This window comes from Aspergillus fumigatus, chromosome 1, assembly GCF_000002655.1.
Source record: "Aspergillus fumigatus Af293 chromosome 1, whole genome shotgun sequence".
NCBI lineage: Eukaryota > Fungi > Ascomycota > Eurotiomycetes > Eurotiales > Aspergillaceae > Aspergillus > Aspergillus fumigatus.
Genome location: NC_007194.1, coordinates 4,658,664 through 4,682,219, shown reverse-complemented (window position 1 = coordinate 4,682,219; position 23,556 = coordinate 4,658,664). Strand labels below are relative to the sequence as shown.

Genomic DNA, 23,556 nt, shown 5'->3' with positions numbered 1-23,556 from the left:
GCATCATCAAATCATATCATACATTCAATCACTCAAAGCCTCCTTCCTTGACTTGGAGTGGATGTCCAGGTACGGCGCTTCCCCCAGACTACATACTCTGTCTCCAGCGCGCGCCTCAGCGTAGTCGTACGTGGCACAGTGCCAGGTCGACCGGTTATCCCAGATGGCCAGGTCATTCTTATTCCATCGGAACCGCACCTGAGCGTCGTGGTTTTGCGTGACCAGCTTGATTTGTCAGTTCGAGCACTCGTGCAAAATGAACCAACGGCAGGCAAAAACATACATTGAACAGATACTGCAGCAGCACGTCCGACTCGTCCTTGGTCACCCCGTTGATCCGCTTAGTGAACCCCCGGTTGACATACACGGACTTCCACCCCGTCACAGCTACCACCGTCAGTGAATGCAGTCGACCGAGGAAGAGGAGACGTACGATTCGTCCGAATAACAGGATGCACCGCCTGCAACTCCTCACCCACATTCAACGGCGACCCTCTCACCCCCTTCCGCAGCGGATTCCCCAGCCGCCTCGCCTCATCATGGAAGAAACTCGCATCGTGCGTCGCGGTCAGCCCCTCCAGGAACGTCGCCATTGCTGGCGACAATCTATCATATACTTCGTACGCCGACGCCCAGAGGGTATCGCCGCCCGTCGGGGGGAGGGTATGGATCTTGAGCATGGCGTAGTCAGACGGCACGCGCTCGAAGCTGATGTCCGAGTGCCAGCCAACTGAGGCGAAGCGGCTGGTGTCGCTGAGCTGGTGGGTGAGGCCGCCTCCTTTCTTCTGTTTCTCGCTGCTGATGACGCTGATCTGGTCGCCTAGTTCGCTGCCTTCTTCGGTGAGCGGATGGACATGCAGCCCGGAGGATTGGGGCTGTAGCAGTTTGTTAACCGGTGCGGTGTCACTGGGACATAGGGCGGCTTACGCATCCCGCGAGAACGGTCAGTTTATCCATGAACTCGCGCATCTGCTGCGGTGTGATATCTTGGTTGCGGAAGAAGACGACGCCACGTTGGGAGACTGAGCTGTTAGTTCTACTCCCTGCAGGGAATACCCGGGTAGCGTACTGGTAACGGCGAGATCGCGGATCAACCGATCGCGCTCCGGAGATGATAAAAGATCAACCACTTGCAGGCCGGTATACTCTCTTCCAATGACAGGTGTCAAGTCCAGATAAGAGAAGGAGTCCAGGCTGCCAGAGTACTCCAGCGGCTGTGAGATGGATGGCCGGGCCTGCTCATGGCCGCCTCGGATGGACGCTGCGATAGATGGCATTTCTTCGTTTGCTACGATTGATAATACTAGTTGAGGTGATCGTCCAAGTACCGTTGCGTGGGATATTGACTCTATATATCACCTACGATAGGCAATCCCCGACAATGATCAAATGACACCATCACTCCACTGACTCGATCTCAGGCTATCAGACCACCATTCACGACAGCAAGCTCACTTTCTGACTCTTGACTCGGTTTGATTCCATTCCCCGCATTGGAGAGGGGGCACCAATCCGTCTAGAAGCAGAGAAACCGCCGGCGCTGTTCTCGGTGGGGCATCGGCGAAATTCTCGGTGCCACCACGCTCGAACTCTGGCTGCTCCCAGCAAGTTTATTGGTCGACTAATCGAGGCGGATGAGAAGCATTCTTCCGTCTCTGTCCAGAGTGGAAAGCTGCTGGTGCGGCACCTGGGGTACAAGAGCTGGAGAGTCTGGGGGAAACACCCTCCTTCTGAGCCAGAGCTACCTTAGCGAGGTACACTGTACACATGACAGACGAGTCTGGGGAAACCGTCGAACAATCTCTAGGTATAGAGTATGTCCGTGAAACCATCAATCGGACCCAAGCCGATCAAGATCAGAAGTCCTGAAGAAATAACGCCAAGTGGCACCATTCCAGGACATTGGTTGGTTGTACGCCTCGGCCTATTGATGATGTGCTCGGAGAACTTCTTTATGCCATTTTAGCTCGTCAGTCACCACCATTCTCGACGAGGAGAATATCAATTGCGAATTAGTTTTTGGCATATATTCATTCAGTAGACAAGCTAGTAAATAAAGTAGCTCCAAGTAACTCACCTTCCAACCATATGTAGGATGTGAAGGTATATATACAGCCAACGCCACGCCGATCCTCATTCCCAGAGAACCAAGCTACCCTGGGAATTCCAAAATGGAAGACATCGAGCAGGGCAAAGTCGCAATAACCACCCATCCCAAACTCAAAGATGGTCAGGACGAAGACACCCATTCCTCCAAGCTCTCCGTGGCCGTGGGCCAGTCCCAGCTGGCAGGTGTGACGCCGCCTCACGAGTCCTACGAGGGATACCACCGCTTCGATCCCACGGCGTCATGGAGCGTCAAAGAAGAGCGCGGCGTAGTCTTCAAGACGGATATGATGCTACTGTCCTGGATTTGTCTCATGGTACCTCTTCCTGCAACTACACCCATGGAATGACGATACTGACTGATGAAGTTTTTCGGCCTCCAACTCGACCGCGGCAATCTCTCCAACGCATTAACGGATAACTTCCTCAACGACCTGAACCTGAGCACAAATGACTATAATAATGTATGTACTTAGTCGATTCTCCCAGAAACCCGAACGAAACCAGCTGACAATGTGATGAGGGCACCACAATCCAACTCGTCTGCTTTCTCGCCGCGGAATTCCCCGTCCAGCTTCTCACCAAACGCTTCGGCTTCAAGCGCGTTTTGCCCTGCATGATGATGGCCTGGAGTCTAGTCTCCTGGACACAAGCATGGATGACCTCCCGTGCTTCATTCTACGTGACGCGCGCGCTGATCGGCGCCTGCGAAGGGGGGTTCATCCCCGGGGCGATTCTCTTCGCGACCTATTTTTATAAGACCGGGGAGTTGTCTGTGCGGCTGTCCTTCTTTTGGTCCACATTAAATGTAAGTCCTCCTAACTCCCTGGCTGTCAATCGATAATGCTGATGGAACGAGGTTGCACGTATTATCTCCTCGTTGCTAGCAGCGGGGATTCTACAGATGCGCGGCGTCCGCGGCAAAACGGGGTGGTTCTGGCTGTTTCTGATTGAGGGACTGTTGACTTTTACGATTGGGTTGATTGTATGTCTCTTTTCGTCCGGCTGGGACGGCAACACACTGACGAAACCCTCCAGAGCTTCTTCTACCTCCCCCAGTCACCAACGCACACCAAGAGCGTCCTCTACCCCCGGTCCTGGTACACCGAGCGCGAGGAAGTCATCATGATCAACGTATGTCCCACCATTGTTCCTGCTAGCCCCGTTCTAACAGATGCATGATCCAGCGCCTCCTCCGCGACGACCCCTCCAAAGGCCTCACGCACATCCACGACCGCGCCACGCTCACCGACATCCTGAACGCCTGGAGCGACAAGTCCATGTGGGGATTGTACCTCATCGGCCTGGTCGCGTACATCCCGCAGTCCCCCGTGCAGGCATATCTGTCACTCACCCTCAAACGCCTCGGCTTCTCCACCTTCGACGCAAACATGCTCTCCATCCCCTCCGCCGCGTTGCAGATCATCCTCATGCTGGCGCTATCCAAGAGCAGCGAATTCTTCAAGGAGCGGACATTCCACTGCTTTATCGGCGAGCTGTGGTCGCTGCCGCTGTTGGCGGCGTTGCTGGCGCTCCCGGCCCATGGGCATAACTGGGGCAGGTTTGCAATCACGACTATGATCTCGGGGTATCCGTATTTCCATCCGATTGTCTCGTCGTGGATCTCGGAGAATACGTTTGATGTGAAGAAGAGAGCGATCACGGCGGCGACGTACAACGTGATTGTGCAGGTTGGGTCGGTTATTTCGTCTCGTAAGTTCCGTCGCATGCTGGCTTTGGTATGTCCCAAGAAGGCTGACGGAGCAGAAATCTATCGGGCGGATGACTCGCCCTACTACTACAGGGGCAACAAGGTGCTGATATCCATCTGTGTGCTTTCGCTGATCGTCTTTGTCGCCCAGCGTGAGTTCCTGCGTTATCTTAACCGGCAGAAGGAAAGAAAGTGGAGCACCATGTCGGCCGAGGAGAAGGTCTTGTACCAGTCTGATCAAGAGGCCAGAGAGAAGGAGGGTAACAAACGTTTAGATTTCCGTTTCAAGTATTGATGGAATTATTGTACAAGATAATGTCAGGTATATAGCAACGCTCAAAAGGCAAAAAAATGCCCGGTCTCAAGTTCAAGTTCCTACTATCGGTGCGTGCACGAAAACCATATCCTCGTTGGATAAGGGCGTTTCAAATGATCTCAAGAATTCCTCGTCAGGTGTTGGCCATGATGGTAAAGACGTGAAGAGGGATGCCATCTCCCCAATGTCTTCAGGGATGAGTAGGGACTCCGTGGTCCATGCGTTGGAGTATGTGCCAGGTGTCGAAGCTACTGCCGTCATCATATCGTTGGGTACAATGCAACCGTCAGAACGATCGGGCTGCGCGTCTCCGCCTTCTTGCAATGTGTATGAAGCTCCAAAATCGAACCAATGGTTTGTAACCATCTGGCTCGATTCGGCTGGTAACTCGTTGATGAGTGCGTTCTCTGTCGCTGCATCTCTACAAGTTGGTGTCTCGGATGACTGCTGAAATGGCGGCCTGCTAGCCGGCTCTTCCAGAGACACTCCCAATGTGAGTCCGCTAATTGACTCCACCTCGGCCATCTTCTTGTACAGCAATTCCACCAGCTGCTTGTTGCCACCACCGCGGAATGTTGACAGAATGGCATGTAAGCGGGTCAATATCTGACTTGGACGGCTTTCGACGTCCCAAACAGGAGGCCAGCGGGCCATTTCCATGTTCATAACCGCATCCGCCAGAGAATTGGCAATTTCGTACAGTTTCAACTCCTAGGTAGGTCAGCGGCGTCCCCGAGTACATTAGGACAATCGTACCATTCCCAAGCCATGCGCCTCAATCGCCGGTCTTGGTAACTGAGTTACTATGGCCACGAGCTCCTTTGCGACCATCACTGGAAACAACGGTGAGAAAAGCGAAGTCGGTGAATGTGCGTATGTGGTCCTGTTTCTTGACAGATTCTTCCACAGGATGAGACGCATCCAATGCCGGGTAACACATAGATCTGCTTTCTGCACGTCCGAGGTATGATCCAGTAGTGCCGACCCGTCCTGCAGGCCGTCCTGTAGCAGTTTGAGGAATCTTCCGTCCGGTCCCGCTCTGCTGAGGTCATGAGGTCCGACGCTCTCGCACTCTATCACATCGAACATCTTGGACTTTTCGAAAAGGCGGAACAGATTGAGTAGTTTCAGGAATGCAGGTAAGACTTGCGGCTCGTCATTGACGTCAAGCCCAGGGGTCGAGATGTTAGTTTTGAGTATCACCGGCAACTGGTGGAGGATACAAACACCCCTACACACAGTGTCAGGATAGCCACGAATCATAAATAGATGGAAATTACCGTTCCGTCACAAAAAGCAGCCATAGTATGCGACGGCGGAGTTGCTGCTCCTCCGGACTGAGTCCGATGTAAGAAGCCTCCTGATGTAAGCGCATCATTTGCGCCATGGTAATGGCTTCCCTTAGATAAAGCAGCGACTCGCTCCCTCCGGACTGTTGGTTCTCGTAGTATACATGTAGGAAGAACGATGTCCGGATGTTGTCCAAGCTTGGTTTTGACCTATATCCACACGAATCACGGGCATGCAAGCACTCGGCCGCGAAGGCGTCTGCGGTGGGCGAGTCGCCGGTAGTCGAATCTTCGAGCTTGAGTTGAGCCAGGGTGGCTGCTGCGACGGCTGTTGCCAGGGTATAGGTTGACAGATCCTTTCGTTCTGTATCTTCCTGTAGTACCGAGATGAGGCTTTCGGCATTGACGATGGGCCAAACCGGATACATGCGCATGTGATATACGTAGAGCGGAGGGGCAAGGATGTTGGTCGGTATTCGCAATCTGTTCAGTCAGAAAAGGTTCCAAAATATGAGAGCTGAGATTCAATACATACCTCTCTGTTTGATGGCCTTGATGACCAGCCTGTTCAACTGGAGCAGAGGCGCATCTGCCATTTGGAGCGTCCAGTCCACGCTGCGTCTGCTCGATGAGATACTTTGTCGTCGAGCGCAAACGCTGCGGACCTCGCGGCTGCTGAACGCGAATGTAAGTGCATCTGATGCGCGAGTTGGTACAGGCCACGCATGGCTGGCCGCCTCCGCAACGGATCTTGCGGATCTTGCACCCGTCACAGGCACGTTTGGTCACGTTTGATCGTGAAGCCGGCATGTTGATAGACACTCAAGGCATCATGACCATTGACCGGTCTACATATTCGTGAGATGAGCTACTATGACCACTGTCGACCACGTTTTGGGGAAATGGTGACTGCCGAGTGATCCTAAACCTTGATGGTAGCCCAGATGAGAAGACACCACGCTGACCTCCCTATAGACTGCGGGGTTGCCAAGCCGAAGGATGATGCTCAACGTCCAAGGTCCCACGGTACGCTGAACAGGCTTTGTAGATAATGGAGTGCAAGACTGGCTGTAACAAGTATTGTTGTTGAAGCTGTCAAATGAGCCCTGGACAGATTCACAACATGTCTTCAGGAGTTATCATGCGATAAAGCTTGTCATTATGCACTCGCGTTCTTACATGCTACAAGCCCAAAGTTGCGTTACTTTCTCCACGTCGCACGCCATAGTTAGGCTAGGCCCATTAAAGGTATGGACTGAATGGAGTTGAGATCGGCTGGGCTGCACACCCTTCAAATAGCTGAGGCAAGTCCATGCTAGAACGCAGACACTATCTTGTTCAATCAAAGCATAGGAGAAGTGAGCATTTGAGGTAGTGACTAGAAGTAGAAATAATGCAGCTGAGGTACAAATGCGGTGTCAACGTGGAGTATGGTACGGCCTAAGGTCTTAGGGGCGAGGAGGCAGAACGGAGTAGAGATGAAGCATTTCTGCCAGTCACCTGATATATTCATGCCTCAGTCCTCAGCTCCAGTCGCTACTCTTCTCTGCACTTGATGCCTGGGTTCATGATGTTTCTCAACTACTGCTATCATCTTATCCCCCTTGGCCACGTTCCATCGTTCCGTGGGTTCCTTTCACCAGCTTCAGCGCTAACCCGAGATGAAAAGGACCTTCCGAGTATTACTCCGAGAACTCTCCCCACTCCCCATCACCCCCGCGCCTGTACTTAACTGAAGCCAGCCATGATTGGTGCCGGCTATATTGGCAAAATGGAAATGGTGCTCGTTTTGCACTGCAACCATCATTGGCTTGGGGCCATCCCGCTTTACAAACAATACGTTGACCGATTTCCCTTTCAGGTCCCCGATCCGCTTATTCTGTCGACGTTTTGCGACTTGCGATAGAAGGTAGAGCTGCTAGCCAAGAAGATAAATTGGTTGAACGTTCCTCTTTCAGATCGGCTGAAACGCAAACAAGAATTCTTCTGAGAGCCGATCGATTGGTCTCCAGCATGGCGTGGCCTAACAAGAACAAAGACATGCTCTACCGACGAGTAGGCAACTCCGGCCTACATGTCTCCGTCATTGGATTGGGAGGGTGGTTAACGTGAGTTGTTCAATTTCAAGCATGTACAGCATTCTCTAACATACACTTCACAGCTTCGGTGGCCATGTTGATAACGGTAATCGTCCCACATGTTGAACGCCAATATGGCTGAGACTGAGACTATATAGAGGTCACCTTCAACTGCATGAAACAAGCATATGACTGCGGCGTCAACTTTTTCGACACGGCAGAAAGGTATGCCTCTCACGCCTGTACAATGATCCAAGCTCACGAAGCAGCTATGCAAATGGACAATCCGAAGTCGTTATGGGACAAGCCATCAAGAAATTCGGGTGGAAGCGAAGCGACCTGGTCATCAGCACAAAGGTTCGTCCTGGGCCAATTGTGTGTAACTCAGGCTGACAGATGTAGCTCAACTGGGGCATGGCAAATGGTGAAATCCTCATCAACAACCATGGTCTATCACGTAAACACATCATCGAAGGCACCCGGGCGTCGCTGGAACGCCTGCAGCTGGAATACGTCGACATCATCTACGCCCACCGACCGGACCGCCTGACGCCGATGGAGGAGACGGTGCGCGCTTTCAGCCATGTGATTGAGAAAGGATGGGCTTTCTACTGGGGCACCTCCGAATGGTCGGCAGACGAGATCGCCGAGGCCTGCGGCATCGCCCGGTCACTAGGTCTCATTGGGCCCATCGTGGAGCAGCCTCTGTACAACATGTTGGATAGACGCAAGGTCGAGGGGGAGTTCCAGCGGCTGTACTCGCGCTGCGGGATCGGCCTGACCACCTTCTCCCCGCTGAAGATGGGTCTCCTGAGCGGGAAATACAACGATGCCACGACGCAGCCTCCCCCTGGGTCGAGATTCGCCGAGAGCAACGACCGCTTCGCCAACAAGGTCCGGCAAAATTATGGTAATGACGAATGGGCGGCGACTATCAAGAAGATTGTCGGTCTGAAGGCAGGTATTCATTCTCCCCTTCCTAGGACCGCACTGACCTGGCACAGGAGCTGGCGGATAAACTAGGAGTCAAGCTGTCGCAACTGGCACTGGCATGGTGCCTGAAGAACGAAAACGTATCCTCGGTCATCACGGGCGCCTCACGACCGGAGCAAATCGTCGACAACGTCGAGAGCCTGAAGCTGCTCCCGAAGCTCACTCCGGAAGTGATGTCCCAGATCGACGAGTATCTGGGCAACAAGCCGGCGCAGGATCCCGCTCGACAGGACTAATCCATGTCTTGCTAAAGAATAGATGATAAAGTGAAGAATGCACGATGACCAAGTTACCCGTCATCCGTAGTCTCGGGGTATAGACCCAACTCTCTCTCCTTTAGTAGTAATAATTCCCGCCGCCGCACCCTCTCCCTCTCCAGCCCACATTCTTGACACAGAATCCCACCCGCATACATCGGCCCAAACCTCCGACAAGTGATACAGATCACATACGGAACCCCATCGATCCGCATCTGCGCACCAGGCCCATACCTCGCCTCCCCATCCGTCCCTTTCCTCGGCTGCAACCCACACTCAACACAGAACCGCTTCTCCGCGTCCCGACCGAACTTGCCCCGTCTGCGTCGGCGCATCCGATCCGCGAAGCGCGATGCAGGGCGCAGACGCAGGCAGTACCGACATGCGTAGATGTCCTTGGATAGAGCGAACTCGGTGGTTTCAGCTAGGAGAAGTTGCGCGTGCGTAAGCGGTGGGAGGAGAGAGTACAGATATGCGCATGTGATGCGAAAATGGACGATGGCGGGGAATGAGAGGTAGGTGCTGATGAGGAGATGGAGTTCGGGAGGGAGACAGAGCAGAGTTGTTTTTGGCCTGGGGGTATCCTTCTCTGGCATTGTCTCTCTCAATCCTCACATTTATATATCGCTGTTCATGACTATTGAGACGACGACGGCTTTGATAAATTACGCATTTGACGGTGCCCAGAAAGACTAGAGATCAGGAGACTCGTACTCGGAAATGCGGGGTTCATCGGATCAATCGTATCATAATCAGCTTGTATCCCGAAGAACAACCAGATATCTTTAAATATGCCCACTTCGAATGTCTATCGAGATCTTGTGCTTGCTAAGAACTCTTCACAATGTCGCCATCCACTAGTCCATCCCCACGAACTCCGATAGGACCTCCTCGCTGGGCCCCTGGCGCCGGGAATGTCAAGGGTCTAAGCTTAAATGCAGTGGCAAACTGTCTCCAGACAATATACCATCCTACGGATCAGTCCGTATATCTCTATCCCGCGACTCCTGAAAAATACGAAACAACCACATTCTCCAAAGTTCGCTGTTCAACTATCCTAGGCGGCGGATCTGCGATTCGATCTCCTTCCACCCCACTTGGGAGTCATATTTGTCATCATTGGAAATGCCCGCTGTAAGAGAAGTATATGAGAGACAAACAATGCCTGCGAGCAGTCTATCTATCAATTGACAACACTGTAAGAGCAATCTACCTCCTAACCTCCTAACAAAATCAACCCCCCCACACCGTCCAAAATGTCTTTCGGAACAATCTACTCCTACCCCAACAACCCGAGGGTCATGAAGGTACGTACATACACCTCGTCCCCTCCCCTCATCTCCCCTGTATAGCAGCCGGCCAGTAGACTGAGACCTAACAAACTCCGGCCGTAGATCCTCGCCGCTGCCAACCTCAACAACCTCTCAATCTCAACCCCCGCCTTCAGCTTCGGCACGGACAACCGCACCCCCGAATTTCTCGCCAAGTTCCCCTTCGGCAAAGTCCCCGCCTTCGAAGGCACAGACGGCACCAAGCTCGTTGAGTCCGACGCTATCGCGCAGTACGTCGCCGAGAGTGGCCCCGCCGCTGCACAGTTGCTGGGTACCAAGCCCGTCGAGCGCGCGGCTATCCGTCAGTGGATCGCTTTCGCCGATGGGGAGATCCAGAGCCCTGTGATTCCCCTAGTTCTGCCCCGCATTGGGCTTGCGGCGTTTGATGAGGCCGTCGAGAAGAAGAACCTGGAGAAGTTGGAGAGGTCATTGGCGTACTTGGAGGGCCACCTCAGCGGCCGCAACTGGATTGCTACCGAGGAGAAGCTGAGTCTGGCCGATATCACTGTTGTTTCGGCCCTCTACTGGGCCTTCTCCACTGTGATTGACCGCGAGATGCGCCAGAAGTACCCCGTCGTCGTCTCTTGGTACGAGAAGACCATCGAGAGCGAGGGTGTCAAGCAGGCCTTTGGTGAGAAGAAGTTCATCGAAAAGCGTGAGATTCCCAAGGCTTGAATTGTCATATTGTAGCATAGCATGAGCATAGCCTGATACCAAATAGCATCTATTCAAGCATTTGATTTTTTTTGCCCAACCTGTGAATGAGCCACGACTAAGTGGATGCTGAATCATGAGTAAGAAAAAAACAAAATACATTGCAAACCCTAATACTAAACAGCTATGGATATTATAGGCAATGACCAAAGTAATGTACTAATAAGGCTTAGGACAGTCTGTAGTCATCAGAGACGAGCCAGCACGGTCTTGCCATGGTTCGCCTTCTCCAAAGACCTGACAACTTTCCGGCTGGCCCAGTCCGCAATCGCCATGTTCGTCACCATCGGGTTCACTCCGCTAGCACTGGGAAAGACAGACGCATCCATGACGTACAGCCCCTGAGTGCCCCAGACTTGACATTCTGGGTCGACGACGCTCGTCCTGGGGGATGACCCCATGCGGCAGGTACCCATCTGATGAGCACTGGCGTACTGTGTGCGTTCGGGGTCGACAGGGTTCTTGCGTCGGAGGACGGCAATCCATGCCTGAAGTGCTTGGTTGGTAACGCCCTCGGGCGCATTGGGATCCGATGCCTCCGTGGGACGGATAAATGGCGGCATTTCGCGGTTCGATGTATGGAACTCCCTTGCCCCTGATATGTATGCAATCTTTGCCGTCGCGATCAGAGCTTCGACAATGTGCTTCCGGTCATAGGCCGACACTGTGTAGTCAATTCGGACACGGCCATCAGCAGGATCGGGGTATACTCGTCCCGCGTCTCGTTCTTTGGTCAGCGCGATGAAGCCGCTCATGCGGGGCAACTTGGCTGCCCAGAGCTTGTAATCCAATCCGTCTCGCCACGGGAACGTCGGAAGATAAAGGGCAGGAAGCATTACGACGTTCTCGATCTTGACTCCGTGGCCCTGGCCGTCCTGATCTTCAAACTCATTGACGACTATGGTCAAAGCGGACCCTTCCCACGGACGGATTTCCTCGTCGAAGACAGCACATGACAGGACAACTATAGTCGTTAGCGAAAGTCTTGGAGGCGGGCAATATCGATTTCAAAACTCACCAGGATGGAGGTAGAGGTTACGCCCGATTTGCGGGTTCTTGAGTCCGCTACGCAGCAGCAAAAGCGGGCTGTGCAATGTTCCACAGGAAACAATGACTTTGGAAGCGTTTATGATCACCTTGCGGGTCGTGCGGTCCGGCCCAGCGGTTCCCAGATAAGAGTCTCTGGAGGTCCAGGTTCCCTCAACTCCACACGCTACCCGTCCGCCCTTGGTGTTCTTGAAACGAATCTTATCCGCGCGAAACCCTTCTATGAACGTGGTGCCAGCTTTGGCAGCATCGGCCAAGAACGTTTCCCTCGGGCCCTTTTTGCCACAGGAATGGCAGCCCATTGTGCAGTATCCGCAATAGTGATTCGATCCGCCTGTGTTCTGAGGGACAGGCTGGGCTGCATATCCCAACTTCCGAGCCCCATCAAGGAGAACACGATTGCTATAATTATGCTCGGTGTGGTCATTACTGACACCCATCCGATCGCAGACACGGTCCAAGGCTTGTTGGTATTCATGAGACTCGAAGAACGGCAGCCCTTTACTTGCCCATTCCCGGCGCACATAGCCCTGGGTCTGCAGCGAAGCCGACCAGTTGACAGTGCCACCTCCGCCCCATGTAGAACCAGCGAGGACGGCAATCGACCCGTCGTCACTCGTTGTCGCTCCGCCGTTCTCGAACATGCTGACAAATCCCTCGTTGAAATCCATGGGGAAGTACTTGGATGGGTAGTGGTAGGATTTCTCCACGACTAGTACTCTGTATCCAGCCTCGGCCAGGTTTTTGGCAGCAACACTACCACCGCAACCGCTCCCCACTATCACAACATCCGTGTCTATGGTTTCTGGTTCGGCACCAGGGGGAAATTGCAGGAACTCGTATTCGAAACCATCCGCCGGTTTGCCGTGGATGGGGACGCGGGGGCAGCCAACGACTGAACGGATCGTGGGGCTCACCGTGGCCCAAGTCTTCTTAAAGATGGCCGTAAACGCCCTATAGATGGCACGAAGAGGCTTGATCCGCGAAGTTTCCCAAGAAGAAAAGATCTTCTCGCGGATTTCAAACGGCTGGTCCTGGATGGGAGTGGTCGAGCCAGTCAGAATGAGCGAACCAGCTTTGGAGCTAGAAGTTGTTAGTAGGTCAGTCGACAAAGTAAAGATGGCGGGGGCGACATACTTGAGGGCATTGAGGATGAGATTGATTCCGCTTTTCCCTTCTTCATGGATATACTCGGCGAAAAGCCGCCGCAGCCCCTCCACGAATTGGGGATTGGCGGACGCATTCTCCTCTAGATATTGCTCAGCAATCTGTGTGGCGTCAGGGTCGTGGATGTGAGATGCCAGAGTCGAGACAGCGTCCTTGAATGTCGATTCAGGTACCACCTTGGTAGAGACAGACTTAGGGAGTGATGTAGAACGAATGGAAGGGATCACTGTGTCTGCCAGAGACAACAACGTTCTCCATTGCAGGTCGGAAAAGACTTGGCCTTCAGGAATCGGAGGAAGAGGCACGTCCAGGGGGACGTATGCAGTTACAGCCTGCTCAGCCATGATGAACACAGCCGAAGAGTAGTAATAAGTAGTCGCCTCGAGAATGAGGATTATATAGGTAGAATAAGCCTGCAGAGAGTAACCGCTGTCAACCAGGACACGAGGATCAAGGCCGTCAAGAATCGACCGCAGTTGTATGTGGAGCAGAAACACCAGGAACAACAGCGGGGCGGCAGGATGATAAACAACGTCCTGGTGATGCTTTCCTTCCTCAGCCCAAAAGTGGTAGCTGCTCAGTATAGAGGTTCAGGAGCCGTATGTAGGTAGCTTGCTCTTGCTCTTTCTTAGGCACGAACTGCCCTCCCAGAAGAGTAATGCTTGCGAACTAGCCCAAAGCCCGGTTCGGTCCCCCCTCCAATTATTAGGTTTGTTATTGGCGATTCCGAGTGGGCTGATTCAGTGATCTGTCAGCCCCAGGTTCTAGTTATTGTACTCTTCGCCGTCTCCAACCAGGTCTGTTTCGAGATTCCCGTAGAGCTTGAAACCGAGGCAGTGACCATGATGTTACCGGAGCTTCAGACACTGTGGGTCGAGGTTCCGAGAGTCTAAAAAGCAGTAAGCAAAGACGTTGCTGAATAAGTGGACTGAGGAGAGGACCGGCCACTACTTAGTGATACATTTTCCAGACCAGTGGCCTTGGTGAACTCCATAGCTCTTCCGAAGACCTATCATTCTCGTCGTTCCCATCCAATAGTCAAATGATGAGTCTGGAGATGTGCGGGGAAGAGGACCGATCGACCCTCGCTGAGCCGAGATCCATCGCTGCCGTTTGGCTGGGGTCTCCATGTGAACATCTTCAAGGGAGACATTTTATTTTCAAGCGAAGAGGTATTGTATCCTCTTCCCCTTTCAACGGTTGCTGTTCTCAAATCGAGGGTGATTGATTGATTTGGACACGATTGATTCCCTGGATTCCGAATTTGAGTTCAGTTGATGGGTTCAGTTGATGCCCCCAACGCTTCAAAGATGGATTCGTTTTGTCCCTCACCCTCAACTAGAGAATCGCGGTTTTTCATTCAATCAATCGTTAGATCGCAGGTCGTCGGATGGTATTGATGGTCTGGGATGCTAAGATGTCTATCGTATATTTAGTGTTTAATCGAGTGGTTGACAAACGCTGTGCTCTTGTTTCGTGTTGAGTCCGTAGAGTATCTCGCACTAGAAAATGATCTAACTTGTCTAGTAGTGATTGTACAGAGTGAAGTCATATTAAGTGCCTGACTGACATGATTGATTCAAGTATAGTGTACTTTTAAATGAAAAGAATGACCCTGCAGGACGCCATCTCGTGCTCCAAGTCAGGCAAAATCGAGCCACGCAGGCCCAGTTCGCGGTCGCGCGCGCCTTATCTCGAGCGCCCGTCATCACCCACAACTGTAACCTCACTCATACAGTCGCTCCCGTCAATTTTCGATGAATAGCTGCATCTATGGATTGAAATGGTTTATTCGTGCCATCAGGCGTACGTTGAACACATCCACACCGCCTTCATCTCCAGTCACTAACACTGATACACAATCCAGGGGTCATCAATGTTCCTGAACACTTGCATGACGATCTACACCTCTGATTGTTAGGCGAACAACGCGCAAGTTGACCGACTGCACATATTTTTAACCCAAGCACTGCGAACTCGATCGTCCGGGCTGTCAATGAGTATTGGGGGGAGATATAGGTGACCGAGCTAGGAGAAGGGACCGAACATGGCCAACACCGACTCCGACTCGCAACGTGGTTCCCCTGCCACAAAGGTCAAGTCCACGTTGCCGGCTGAAAAGGTATTCTCGATCCAGATTGGGACCGAGCTCTTTCGTCTTTCTGGGGCCTCGATTGCCTCCGATGGTCAGTTGAAGTGCTCGCGCCTATAATGACCTCGTGCTAAACGTCCTGGAGCCCCGTCCTATTTCTCCCAGTTCTTCGAAGAACAATTGCGCCAGAACGGAGAGAACGCGACGATCCGGACGCTCTATATTGACCGAGATCCAGAAACCTTTCGAGAGATTGCCAGGCACCTGCAAGGTAGGATGCAAAGCGACCAGCCTTTCGGAGGTCAGGATTAACGTGTCACAGGCTATCATATAGAACCCAAGGATGAGTCGCAATTTGTCAAACTGTTTGCGGACGCCCAATTCTACACATGTACGGAGTCCACTGCTACGTCCTCAAGAACAAGGACTGATCCTCGCAGTACCCCGATTGATGTCCCAGCTATTCGAATCCCAAATCTTCATCCAAATCGGCGAACGCCATTTCCAAATCTCGCGCGACATCTTCTCCGGACCCGGCGACTCTCCCAATTTCTTCTCCCTCGGGTTCGCCATCTTCTTCGCCAACCCACGCGAGCTCTTCCCCGGCCTCGACCGTCGCAATCTGCTGCGCCCACCCGCGATCGTTCCCCCACGCGTTACCCACCGCTCCGGCGACGTCTTCGCAGAGCTCCTCCACCTCCTTCGCGGATACCCTCTCCAGATCAGGAATGAGGAGCATCGCGCCGAACTCCTTCGCGACTGCCGCTACTTTCACCTTCGCGGCCTAGAACAGAAACTCATCCCTCATCACATCAGCTTCAATCCCATTCGACAACAATCAGAGATCCTCATCCGCTTAGACGATGTACGCCCGTCAGGAATCGGCCATGCACGCGACGACAGCTCCAAGTACCCCAGCTCCACAACTCGCGACCGGGTGACTTATGCGCGGCCTTTCGTAGACGAGACGCCTCACGACCTGATCCTGGAAACCGGTGACGAAAGCACAGTTCTCGATGCACGCGCCATGCGAGCGGGGTTCCTGAATCTGGCGAAAGCCCGCATGTCGAGCTTGGCTCAGGTAGTTGCCAAAAGCGTCGGCCTTGAGGGGCCGCTATACAGGACTGGGGAATCCGCAAATTTCTCTCCAGGCGGAGACAGCTTCTCGATCAGGTTCGAGCGGGAGACGGCGCTGGTCCTGAATGGGCAGTCTGTCGATTACCTGGATCTTCCTGGCGGGACAGCAGAATCTTCTGATCGGCCACCTGCGAAACGCAAGCGAGCGGAGGACGACCCAGAGTCTGGGAGTATGGTAGTAAAGAAGGGACAGTGGCGACTAGTGGTTGAGTCCGGTCCCGCCGCGAGCGCAGAGTTGGTTTTGATAGCAGTCAAGCTCGATATTTACACTGAGGAGAGGGCGAGGAATCGCTCTAGGGGGTTCTTAGGTTCTTGATGACACTTGTCTACTTTCCAGCAATAAAAAAGCTATATACACATTGCAGTAAGCTGCTTCTTGACGTAGCACAGGAGGCTTTCAATCAGAGAAACCCTCCCACTCCCCATCGCTGGCCTCCGTATCCTCGTCCGTTTCCTGAGACGCTGGCTTTTTCGTAGAAGGACAGTCTACGCTTCCCTCATCACGCACAAAACCTGCAACGAAGAACCCACCAAGTCCCTCCTCATCATCGGCCCAACACCGCAAACAAGCCTCTAGTTCTTCATCTGATAAATCCACTGGAGTGGCTTCCCCATCGCCCTTCACATCGCCATATCGGCTCTCTGTCCTGACACCACGGTGCGGCCAGGCCTTCATGCCGCGGGGTTGCTCCTCGCGGCGCATGATTCTCCACCCGCGAGAGCGCGCTACGTCCGAGGCGAGTACACGAGACACAACGGCCTCGTTCTCGATCAGGTGAATGGAGCACGTACTGTACGTGACACGGGTGGCGGCGGGGAAGCTCAGCGCGTGTTCGACGATGCGCGCCTGCAGGTTAGAGAGTTTCGTCAGACGATCCCGGTCGAGGGTTGCGCTCGCGATTTCGTTTTCATCTGTCGCGGACGCTGAAGTTGAGGTCGCAGCGGCGGCGTTGCCGGGCTGAGTCTCCTCCTCGTCGTCGTGTCGGCGTTTGCGCTTCTTTCCCTGTGATTTACTGGTCGGCGTGGATGCAGCGGCGGGCAGTGCGAGTTTGGGGACGTCGTCGCGACCGACGATCCCGCTGCCGGAGCAACTAGGGTCGAGGAGGAGGCCGGTGACGTTTGCGAAGCGTTCCTCGGTTGGATCGAGCGCCAGGAAATCCTGGCCCTGGAGGACGGTGACTATATTGTCTGCGCCCGCGGCGCTGACCATTTTCTGCAATGTCTTGGAGCGCACCTTGGACGCATCCATGGAAACGATGTGGCGGGTAACGTCCCTACCGGCGGCATGCTTCGCAAGCAACGAAGCCATGTGTGTCGTCTTGTTTCCAGGTGCCGCGCATCCATCCAGCAGATCGCCGGACCAGTCCTCGCTATCCCCAAGTAACAGATATGCCGGGAAACACGACGCCTTATCCTGCAAGATGATCTGCCCGTTCTTGTAGGCAGGGGACGAGGTGAAGTCCACGCCCGGCGCGACGGCCACAAGATCCGGAACGTGCGGGTCAACGTACAGCTTCGCCTCGTCTTTCTCCCCTAGCTCCGCGAGCGAATTGACTCTGGTATACGACTTGAATGTAGACTGGAGCTGCTCCTCCATCGTCGTGCGAAGATTGTTGATCCGCACCCAGCGCGGATACACCGCCGTCGAAGAAGTCCCGACCGCACCCTGCGCGGCCTGTTTCTCGCGTAGCACGGCAGCCTTCAGATCGGGTATCGAAGCACATCCGCGGCGCACGCGCGCCTTGACGAATTCTCCATTTAGCCTAGTCTTGTGTCTCTCGATCGCCTGGCGCAGCGGATGGTTTGCGTTGGCTGCGATGCCATTCTTGGCGAGGAGGTGGTCGTGCACAAGCAGTAGGGCAAGTAAGGGAGTGAGCTGTTCAACCACAGGTCTCGGTCAGTCAGCAGGAAATATCTATTATGGTAGATAGAACATGATCGTAGCTACCTTGGGCTCGTGCTTGAGGATCCCTGCGGCCTCAATGACCTCCTTGAGAAGGATATCCCATTTTGAGGCCTCGATGACCAGAGCGTAGATTTGCGCCGGGGAGGATTTGAGGTTCCGCGAGCTGTAGATGCGGGATTTGAAGGAACCCCCCGTTGATGATGGAGCGGTCAAAACCGAGACCGCGTCGTAGTAAAGAGACATTTATCACGGTCGTAATATTATTGCCTTGTAGAATAATCACAAGCAGCATATGATGAATGGAAAACCCAGCCATGTTTGACTACTTTGTGCTGTTTGCATCCGTTGCTGCTGATAGCGACTGATAAGCTTTCATCCATCTCTCTCTACCAAATCAACCAAGACATTCATTCTATGAATTGATGGATATCCACTAACTGTCCCAGCTCCTACTCCCCCTCCTTCACCTCAAACGCACAACACATCAAAATGACCGTCGACCCCAACCCAAAATCATTCACCGTCGCCCTCCAACCACCGCCGAAACAGGACCTCACCCTCCCCACTCCCTCCAACCCATTCCCACCAACAAACCCCCCGACTTTCAACGACGCGATGACTATCCGCCTCAAAGTCTTCGTCGAGGAACAGCACGTCTCTGCCTCAGCCGAGATCGACGACGACGACCCCCGCAGCTGGCAATGGGTGCTATATGACAGTAGCAGCTCAGTCAAAAGCCCCGTAGCAGTGATCCGGCTCGTCCCCCCGCCGCATGCACCGCATGAGCTCATTACAAACCCCGGTGCTAATGCATCACTGTCAAAGTACGATACTGCGCATGAGCCGTATATCAAGTTGACGAGAGTGGCGGTTTTGAGGGAGTACCGAGGTCTTGGACTCGGGCGGAGACTGGTTGAGGAGGCATTGGGGTGGGCGAGGGGTCATGTGAAGGAGATCCAGGAGGCGTGTCGGCGGGTGGCGGGGAGGGAGTTGAGGTGGAAGGGGTTGGTGCTGGTTCACGCACAGGTGCAGGGGGAGAAGATGTATGAGCGGTTTGGGTTTGTGACGGATGAGAAGATGGGGAGGTGGGATGAGGAGGGCATTGAGCATGTAGGGATGTGGAAGAGGATTGACCTAGAGCCTCATGCATAGATTTACAGTGGGAGAAAGGATCCGAGCGAAGATATCTAGATAGAGAATCATTGTAATGTATTAGACAACCATCTATGGTACCCTGATAAGAATTAAGTAAATGTAATAACCACGCCATTCCTTCGTAAGCGCCGTAAACCATGAGAATTGAAATAACACATCGCCGCTCAGAAAGAAGCATGACGGGGTATCCTGAGTCTGAACAACAACGACAAGAACCCTTTCGATCAGCCGCATGAAAACCCATGCGGAGAGAACGAAAGGGGGCGAAAGACAAGAACCCAGAATGAAAACCAGTACTCCGCACAGATGACCGAAATGGACCGGAATGATGGTCAGAAAGACCTCGCAGAAGAATCATAAGGACAGATTCAGAGAATGAATCTGAAGACGGTATGCATATGCAGAAAATGTAGGACTGTCGTAGAGCGTAGATCAGTGATCCGATTTAGAAGGTGCTCCAGTTCCATCCGCGGGGAACGCTGGCAGCAATCTCAGTAGCCTGGCCCTGGGAAGCATTGGTGGCTTGGTTCGAAGGATCGTCCTGCTGCAGAGTGTCTGAGCTCGCTGTAGCGTTTGTGGCAGACTCGGTGTCTTGGTTGTTATTGCCAGTCGTCTCCTGCTGAGCCAAGAGAGACTGGATTTTGTTTAAACGCTCAGTGCGAGCCTCTTCCCAGCGTTGGTAAGCGCTCCAGCAGAGATCGCAGGCGCGAGAAGGAACTCCTTCAGGGTGGAAGCGAGCATCTTGATCGAGAGGCACTATATGGGGAGTGTGAGAGGAGCAGAACACATGTCCACAGTGGCGGCAATGGTGACGACGCAGGAAGAGGCCAAAAGATGAGCGGCAGGTGGGTGAGTCGCAGTTGGGAGAAGCAGCGTCCGCCTGTGAGGGAGCATTGTTAATCTTCTGCTCATTGCCTAACGCAGTAGAGAGTCCCGGTAGGGTAAATGACTAGTCACGTCATCGCATGCGATGACGAGCTTACACGCCATTTGCGAGGATCCTTGCGCGATGAGTAGGGGTATATATCCCACTATATCCCTCGCGAGACTCAAGAGGAAGAGAAAAGGAAAAAGAAGATACTAACCTTCCAGTGTTCTCTGGTGGGAAGACCAGTAACTTGACCAAGTTGCTCCATCTTCATCCACTCATTCTCAGCGAGCTTGCTGATAGTGTTGTTGAAGTTGCTCTCCATGGTCGAACGACGGCTGACGAGCGTACTAGGTTCTTCGTTGTTCAAACTGTCCAAAGAACCGTGCGCACTGCGCGGAGGGGTGGGGGGAGACGACTTCTGAGGGCGTTCGGTAGGACGCAGGGCAGCGGGGACATACAAGGGACCCTTAAGAGGCCGCAGCTGACGACACTGCAATGGAAGATGCTGTAGGCGGGGAGAAGTGGGAGAATTGTTGGCAGGCGTGGCAGAAGCCGAGTTGACAGGCGACGGATGGCCGTAAACAGAGATCTGGTTGGCAGACAGAGGAGAAATAGTGGTGGTGGTAGTGACAACGTGAGTAGCCATGATCTTTAGTTTGTGTCTCTCGTGAGGTGATCGAGATTCGTAAATGTGGGTGATCTCAAACAGAGAGAGTTGTAGAGAGGAGAGTGGAGAGGAGAGAACACTGAGATGGCGAACAGAAGAGAGGCGAGTGGCAATACAGTTATCAAAAAGCAGTGAATACACGCTGGGTTAGGGGTGGTGAATGGTGGCCGCGAGTCTTGTTGAATGGCAGCAGACAAGCATCGCTCACTGTTGACAGCAGCGACCAGTAAGAATAATGGGAGGTCCAAGCGAAAAACAGTATATGCAGATTGGAATGAGATTTATGATATGGGATACTAGGGATATGCAAAAAGATAAAAGCGCTTGATAAATCAAATGCTAGTTGGATGGATATAGCAGAAGAATGTACCTTGTTCACAAGGCCTTACTGCACAGATAAGGAGAAGAAAAGCAAAGCCGTGGTATAGATCTGGGCGAGGCCGAGTACTAATAAGGATATCCGAGGGAACAAGCCAAGTCCTGGATGGAAGAATGGAACGGCCAGAAGAGATATTACTTGCCGGGGAAGACGCGACGGTACTCGAAACGGCGGAATGGAGGGACCGCTTTTTGCCATGCTTACTAGTAGTCTTCTCACTACGTAGTATTAATTATTATTATTAGACCCCGTATGTAGTATTATCATGCTGCCCTGTGGAGGACACCGACAGACACTAACAGGTTAGGTTTGAAGCTAGAAAGTCCGAAGAAACACAGTGGAGCAGGACGAGGCATAGACGATGGAGATGGGGATCGCTCGAAACGAATCCCTGCCACGTTATTTGTTAACAGCCATCTGACTAGAGGAAATGGATGCTAATCATCGTGGGCTGGTTGGACAAACGGGTTTCTTGCCTTTACTGACAAACATCCCTTAAGATATGCCGTAGAATATGCCTCTTTTTTTCACCAAGCCAAACTAATAAACTTCAATGTTCATAATCATGACGGCATTGAACGGTTGGTGAACTATGATGAGTGGTTCATGGCGCATATAAGATTCATGGTGGTAGGGTCTATACATGGATTATCTCCCCAACTGCTGAAGACGATAAAGCTATGATGTATATCATTTTAGCCATCTGCATCATGGATCTTGAAGACAATACTTTGTATTGTTGTCTCAAAATCCAATACGGTGTTAATAGGTGAATCCCGAAAACCAGCCATCGGAAGAAACAGTACAGTGGTGCATATCCGTACTTGATCGAGAACGGCCTTTTACCGAGGCCGTTCTGTTCTGGCTGGTTTTCGGGATTTCTTTAGCCTGTAGTCTAGCTAGTCTACCAGATAAATTTCCATTAGTGTTACAGCTTAGTTGCTGACATTCAGTGTCCAACAGGTCCAGAGGATTGTAATCTATCTAAATGACAGCCGAGCTATGAATCTCATTCACGGATAATCATAATGCTTCCTGATGGTCTCTGGATTACTAGTATGGAGTAGATGGGTGACCCTTCATTCCTCTTGGGGGAGCTTTGCGTTTCATCCAAATAAGCGGTATGCCAGAGTCGTTCCAGGTGGGATTCCGGTTAGAAGGAAAGGCAACAGCAAATCATGGACGGGATGCGACATTCTACCGACGTCCAGGATCAGCAAAGCCGTCAACTGGCTAATTTACTACTTTCTCCCTATCTACTCCGATAATCTCGCGGTAGAGTGTTCATCCTCCCGTATCGCCCCTCTCCCTTGCAACTCACTTCGAGTCATAATGTGTTGATGACAGCTTTGGGTACTGGACATCAAAGCTTCTGTTGACCGCTTCTCCTTGATTCGCATTTGCCATCTGTTTGGTTGTCACTCCCTTCCGTGGTCTGGGATTGATGCGAGTGGCAATCCTCGTGAGGTATACTGACTTCAAGAGCATGAGCACGACTTCTTGCCCCTTCAGGCAATCCTCAGCTCATCATCGACTATTGTCTCCACTGTTACGCGGTGGACGATGATGCTCCATCTCCAAATCTCCAACCCGCCACCGTACAGGCTGAAGTACTTCATAGGCTGCCTTAGTGATGGTAGCTTTCTAGTTTTCGTTAGATGAATCCCATTCCAAAGGACCGACCGAAGTTAAGGCTAAGATGAAAAACGGTTACTCTTATTGGACGCTACTCCAAAAATTCCACATGCGACAACGACCCACAATGGCCACCTTGGCTGAGATATCTCTTTACCCTGTATGGAGTAGTTCACGAGTAGCGAGGGCCAAATTAGCTCCATACCCATCACTGAAGAGGTATGTGCATATCAACTGCTCCAGAGTACGATGACATTTAGTGTCAGAAGTACGATGCATACTGTAAGTAGCCTCATGACAAACATTTGACGAAAGGATGATGCTGAAGGTAGATCCCTCCTTTCTCCTTGAATAACCCGCCCTTATCGGTCTGGTTCCCAAACCATTGCCTAGCGGTGTGGTCATGAGCCAGGAATCCATCCACTTCCTCTATGCAACGACGGGCTGCTACTCTCTCGATTGGGCACTGCTACCTTGCCAGTCCATTGTGGCGTCCAAACCCAAGGGTGGAAACCAATCAATCCTGCAGGCGGTCTCGGTGGGGCTTTTTGGCGTCGCCTTGGAATTGGAGGTTCTCTGATCTTGTTATCGCGGAGAGCTGATTGGTCCAGGCAACCCTTACACGTTCCCATTGGTCAGTGCCCCCGACTGCACGGACAGACCCCGAACCGCGCTCTCCGGAATTTCCATCAGCTTGGGCAAACG

General features: G+C 52.7%; 11 protein-coding genes across 11 annotated transcripts; 5 read left to right on the top strand and 6 right to left on the bottom strand.

Annotated features, from left to right (window-relative positions):
- Positions 1-24: 24 nt before the first annotated feature.
- On the bottom strand, positions 25-1,313 carry AFUA_1G17170 (TauD/TfdA dioxygenase family protein; the record flags this gene model as incomplete). The annotated part of the gene is made up of 5 exons (XM_747992.2): positions 1,070-1,313; positions 928-1,022; positions 434-875; positions 284-387; positions 25-225 (listed from the first exon to the last, which is right to left on the bottom strand). The coding sequence occupies exons 1-5, from the start codon at positions 1,275-1,277 to the stop codon at positions 25-27; spliced, it is 1,050 nt and encodes a 349-aa protein (XP_753085.1). The 5' UTR covers positions 1,278-1,313.
- Positions 1,314-2,171: 858 nt separating this feature from the next.
- Positions 2,172-4,112, top strand: AFUA_1G17160 (putative MFS transporter; the record flags this gene model as incomplete). Its single annotated transcript, XM_747991.1, has 6 exons — positions 2,172-2,423; positions 2,475-2,570; positions 2,630-2,914; positions 2,966-3,091; positions 3,145-3,240; positions 3,294-4,112. 6 exons carry the CDS (start codon positions 2,172-2,174, stop codon positions 4,110-4,112), a joined length of 1,674 nt encoding a protein of 557 aa, XP_753084.1.
- Positions 4,113-4,184: 72 nt separating this feature from the next.
- AFUA_1G17150 (Zn(II)2Cys6 transcription factor) lies at positions 4,185-6,542 on the bottom strand (the record flags this gene model as incomplete). Its single annotated transcript, XM_747990.2, has 4 exons — positions 5,958-6,542; positions 5,414-5,905; positions 4,890-5,364; positions 4,185-4,844 (listed from the first exon to the last, which is right to left on the bottom strand). The coding sequence occupies exons 1-4, from the start codon at positions 6,230-6,232 to the stop codon at positions 4,185-4,187; spliced, it is 1,902 nt and encodes a 633-aa protein (XP_753083.1). The 5' UTR covers positions 6,233-6,542.
- A 155-nt stretch (positions 6,543-6,697) lies between these two features.
- AFUA_1G17140 (uncharacterized protein) lies at positions 6,698-8,523 on the top strand (the record flags this gene model as incomplete). Its single annotated transcript, XM_077804011.1, has 5 exons — positions 6,698-7,530; positions 7,584-7,606; positions 7,659-7,725; positions 7,770-7,857; positions 7,903-8,523. The coding sequence occupies exons 1-5, from the start codon at positions 7,436-7,438 to the stop codon at positions 8,521-8,523; spliced, it is 894 nt and encodes a 297-aa protein (XP_077660178.1). The 5' UTR covers positions 6,698-7,435.
- A 259-nt stretch (positions 8,524-8,782) lies between these two features.
- Positions 8,783-9,346, bottom strand: AFUA_1G17130 (F-box domain protein; the record flags this gene model as incomplete). The annotated part of the gene is made up of 1 exon (XM_747988.1): positions 8,783-9,346. One exon carries the CDS (start codon positions 9,344-9,346, stop codon positions 8,783-8,785), a length of 564 nt encoding a protein of 187 aa, XP_753081.1.
- Positions 9,347-10,006: 660 nt separating this feature from the next.
- elfA (glutathione S-transferase family protein) lies at positions 10,007-10,756 on the top strand (the record flags this gene model as incomplete). The annotated part of the gene is made up of 2 exons (XM_747987.1): positions 10,007-10,057; positions 10,145-10,756. The coding sequence occupies 2 exons, from the start codon at positions 10,007-10,009 to the stop codon at positions 10,754-10,756; spliced, it is 663 nt and encodes a 220-aa protein (XP_753080.1).
- A 131-nt stretch (positions 10,757-10,887) lies between these two features.
- Positions 10,888-14,628, bottom strand: AFUA_1G17110 (GMC family oxidoreductase). Its single transcript, XM_747986.2, has 3 exons — positions 12,980-14,628; positions 11,814-12,925; positions 10,888-11,759 (listed from the first exon to the last, which is right to left on the bottom strand). The coding sequence occupies exons 1-3, from the start codon at positions 13,351-13,353 to the stop codon at positions 10,984-10,986; spliced, it is 2,262 nt and encodes a 753-aa protein (XP_753079.1). The 5' UTR covers positions 13,354-14,628; the 3' UTR covers positions 10,888-10,983.
- A 74-nt stretch (positions 14,629-14,702) lies between these two features.
- AFUA_1G17100 (uncharacterized protein) lies at positions 14,703-16,554 on the top strand (the record flags this gene model as incomplete). The annotated part of the gene is made up of 4 exons (XM_747985.2): positions 14,703-14,815; positions 14,877-15,195; positions 15,247-15,372; positions 15,424-16,554. Exon 4 carries the CDS (start codon positions 15,445-15,447, stop codon positions 16,552-16,554), a length of 1,110 nt encoding a protein of 369 aa, XP_753078.1. The 5' UTR covers positions 14,703-14,815; positions 14,877-15,195; positions 15,247-15,372; positions 15,424-15,444.
- An 81-nt stretch (positions 16,555-16,635) lies between these two features.
- Positions 16,636-18,409, bottom strand: AFUA_1G17090 (rRNA (cytosine-C5-)-methyltransferase RCM1; the record flags this gene model as incomplete). The annotated part of the gene is made up of 2 exons (XM_747984.2): positions 18,187-18,409; positions 16,636-18,114 (listed from the first exon to the last, which is right to left on the bottom strand). Exons 1-2 carry the CDS (start codon positions 18,385-18,387, stop codon positions 16,636-16,638), a joined length of 1,680 nt encoding a protein of 559 aa, XP_753077.1. The 5' UTR covers positions 18,388-18,409.
- A 29-nt stretch (positions 18,410-18,438) lies between these two features.
- On the bottom strand, positions 18,439-21,393 carry AFUA_1G17070 (FYVE zinc finger domain-containing protein). The gene is made up of 2 exons (XM_077804010.1): positions 20,385-21,393; positions 18,439-20,179 (listed from the first exon to the last, which is right to left on the bottom strand). Exons 1-2 carry the CDS (start codon positions 20,814-20,816, stop codon positions 19,745-19,747), a joined length of 867 nt encoding a protein of 288 aa, XP_077660177.1. The 5' UTR covers positions 20,817-21,393; the 3' UTR covers positions 18,439-19,744.
- Positions 18,634-19,296, top strand: AFUA_1G17080 (GNAT family N-acetyltransferase; the record flags this gene model as incomplete). The annotated part of the gene is made up of 1 exon (XM_747983.1): positions 18,634-19,296. One exon carries the CDS (start codon positions 18,634-18,636, stop codon positions 19,294-19,296), a length of 663 nt encoding a protein of 220 aa, XP_753076.1.
- Positions 21,394-23,556: the final 2,163 nt, after the last annotated feature.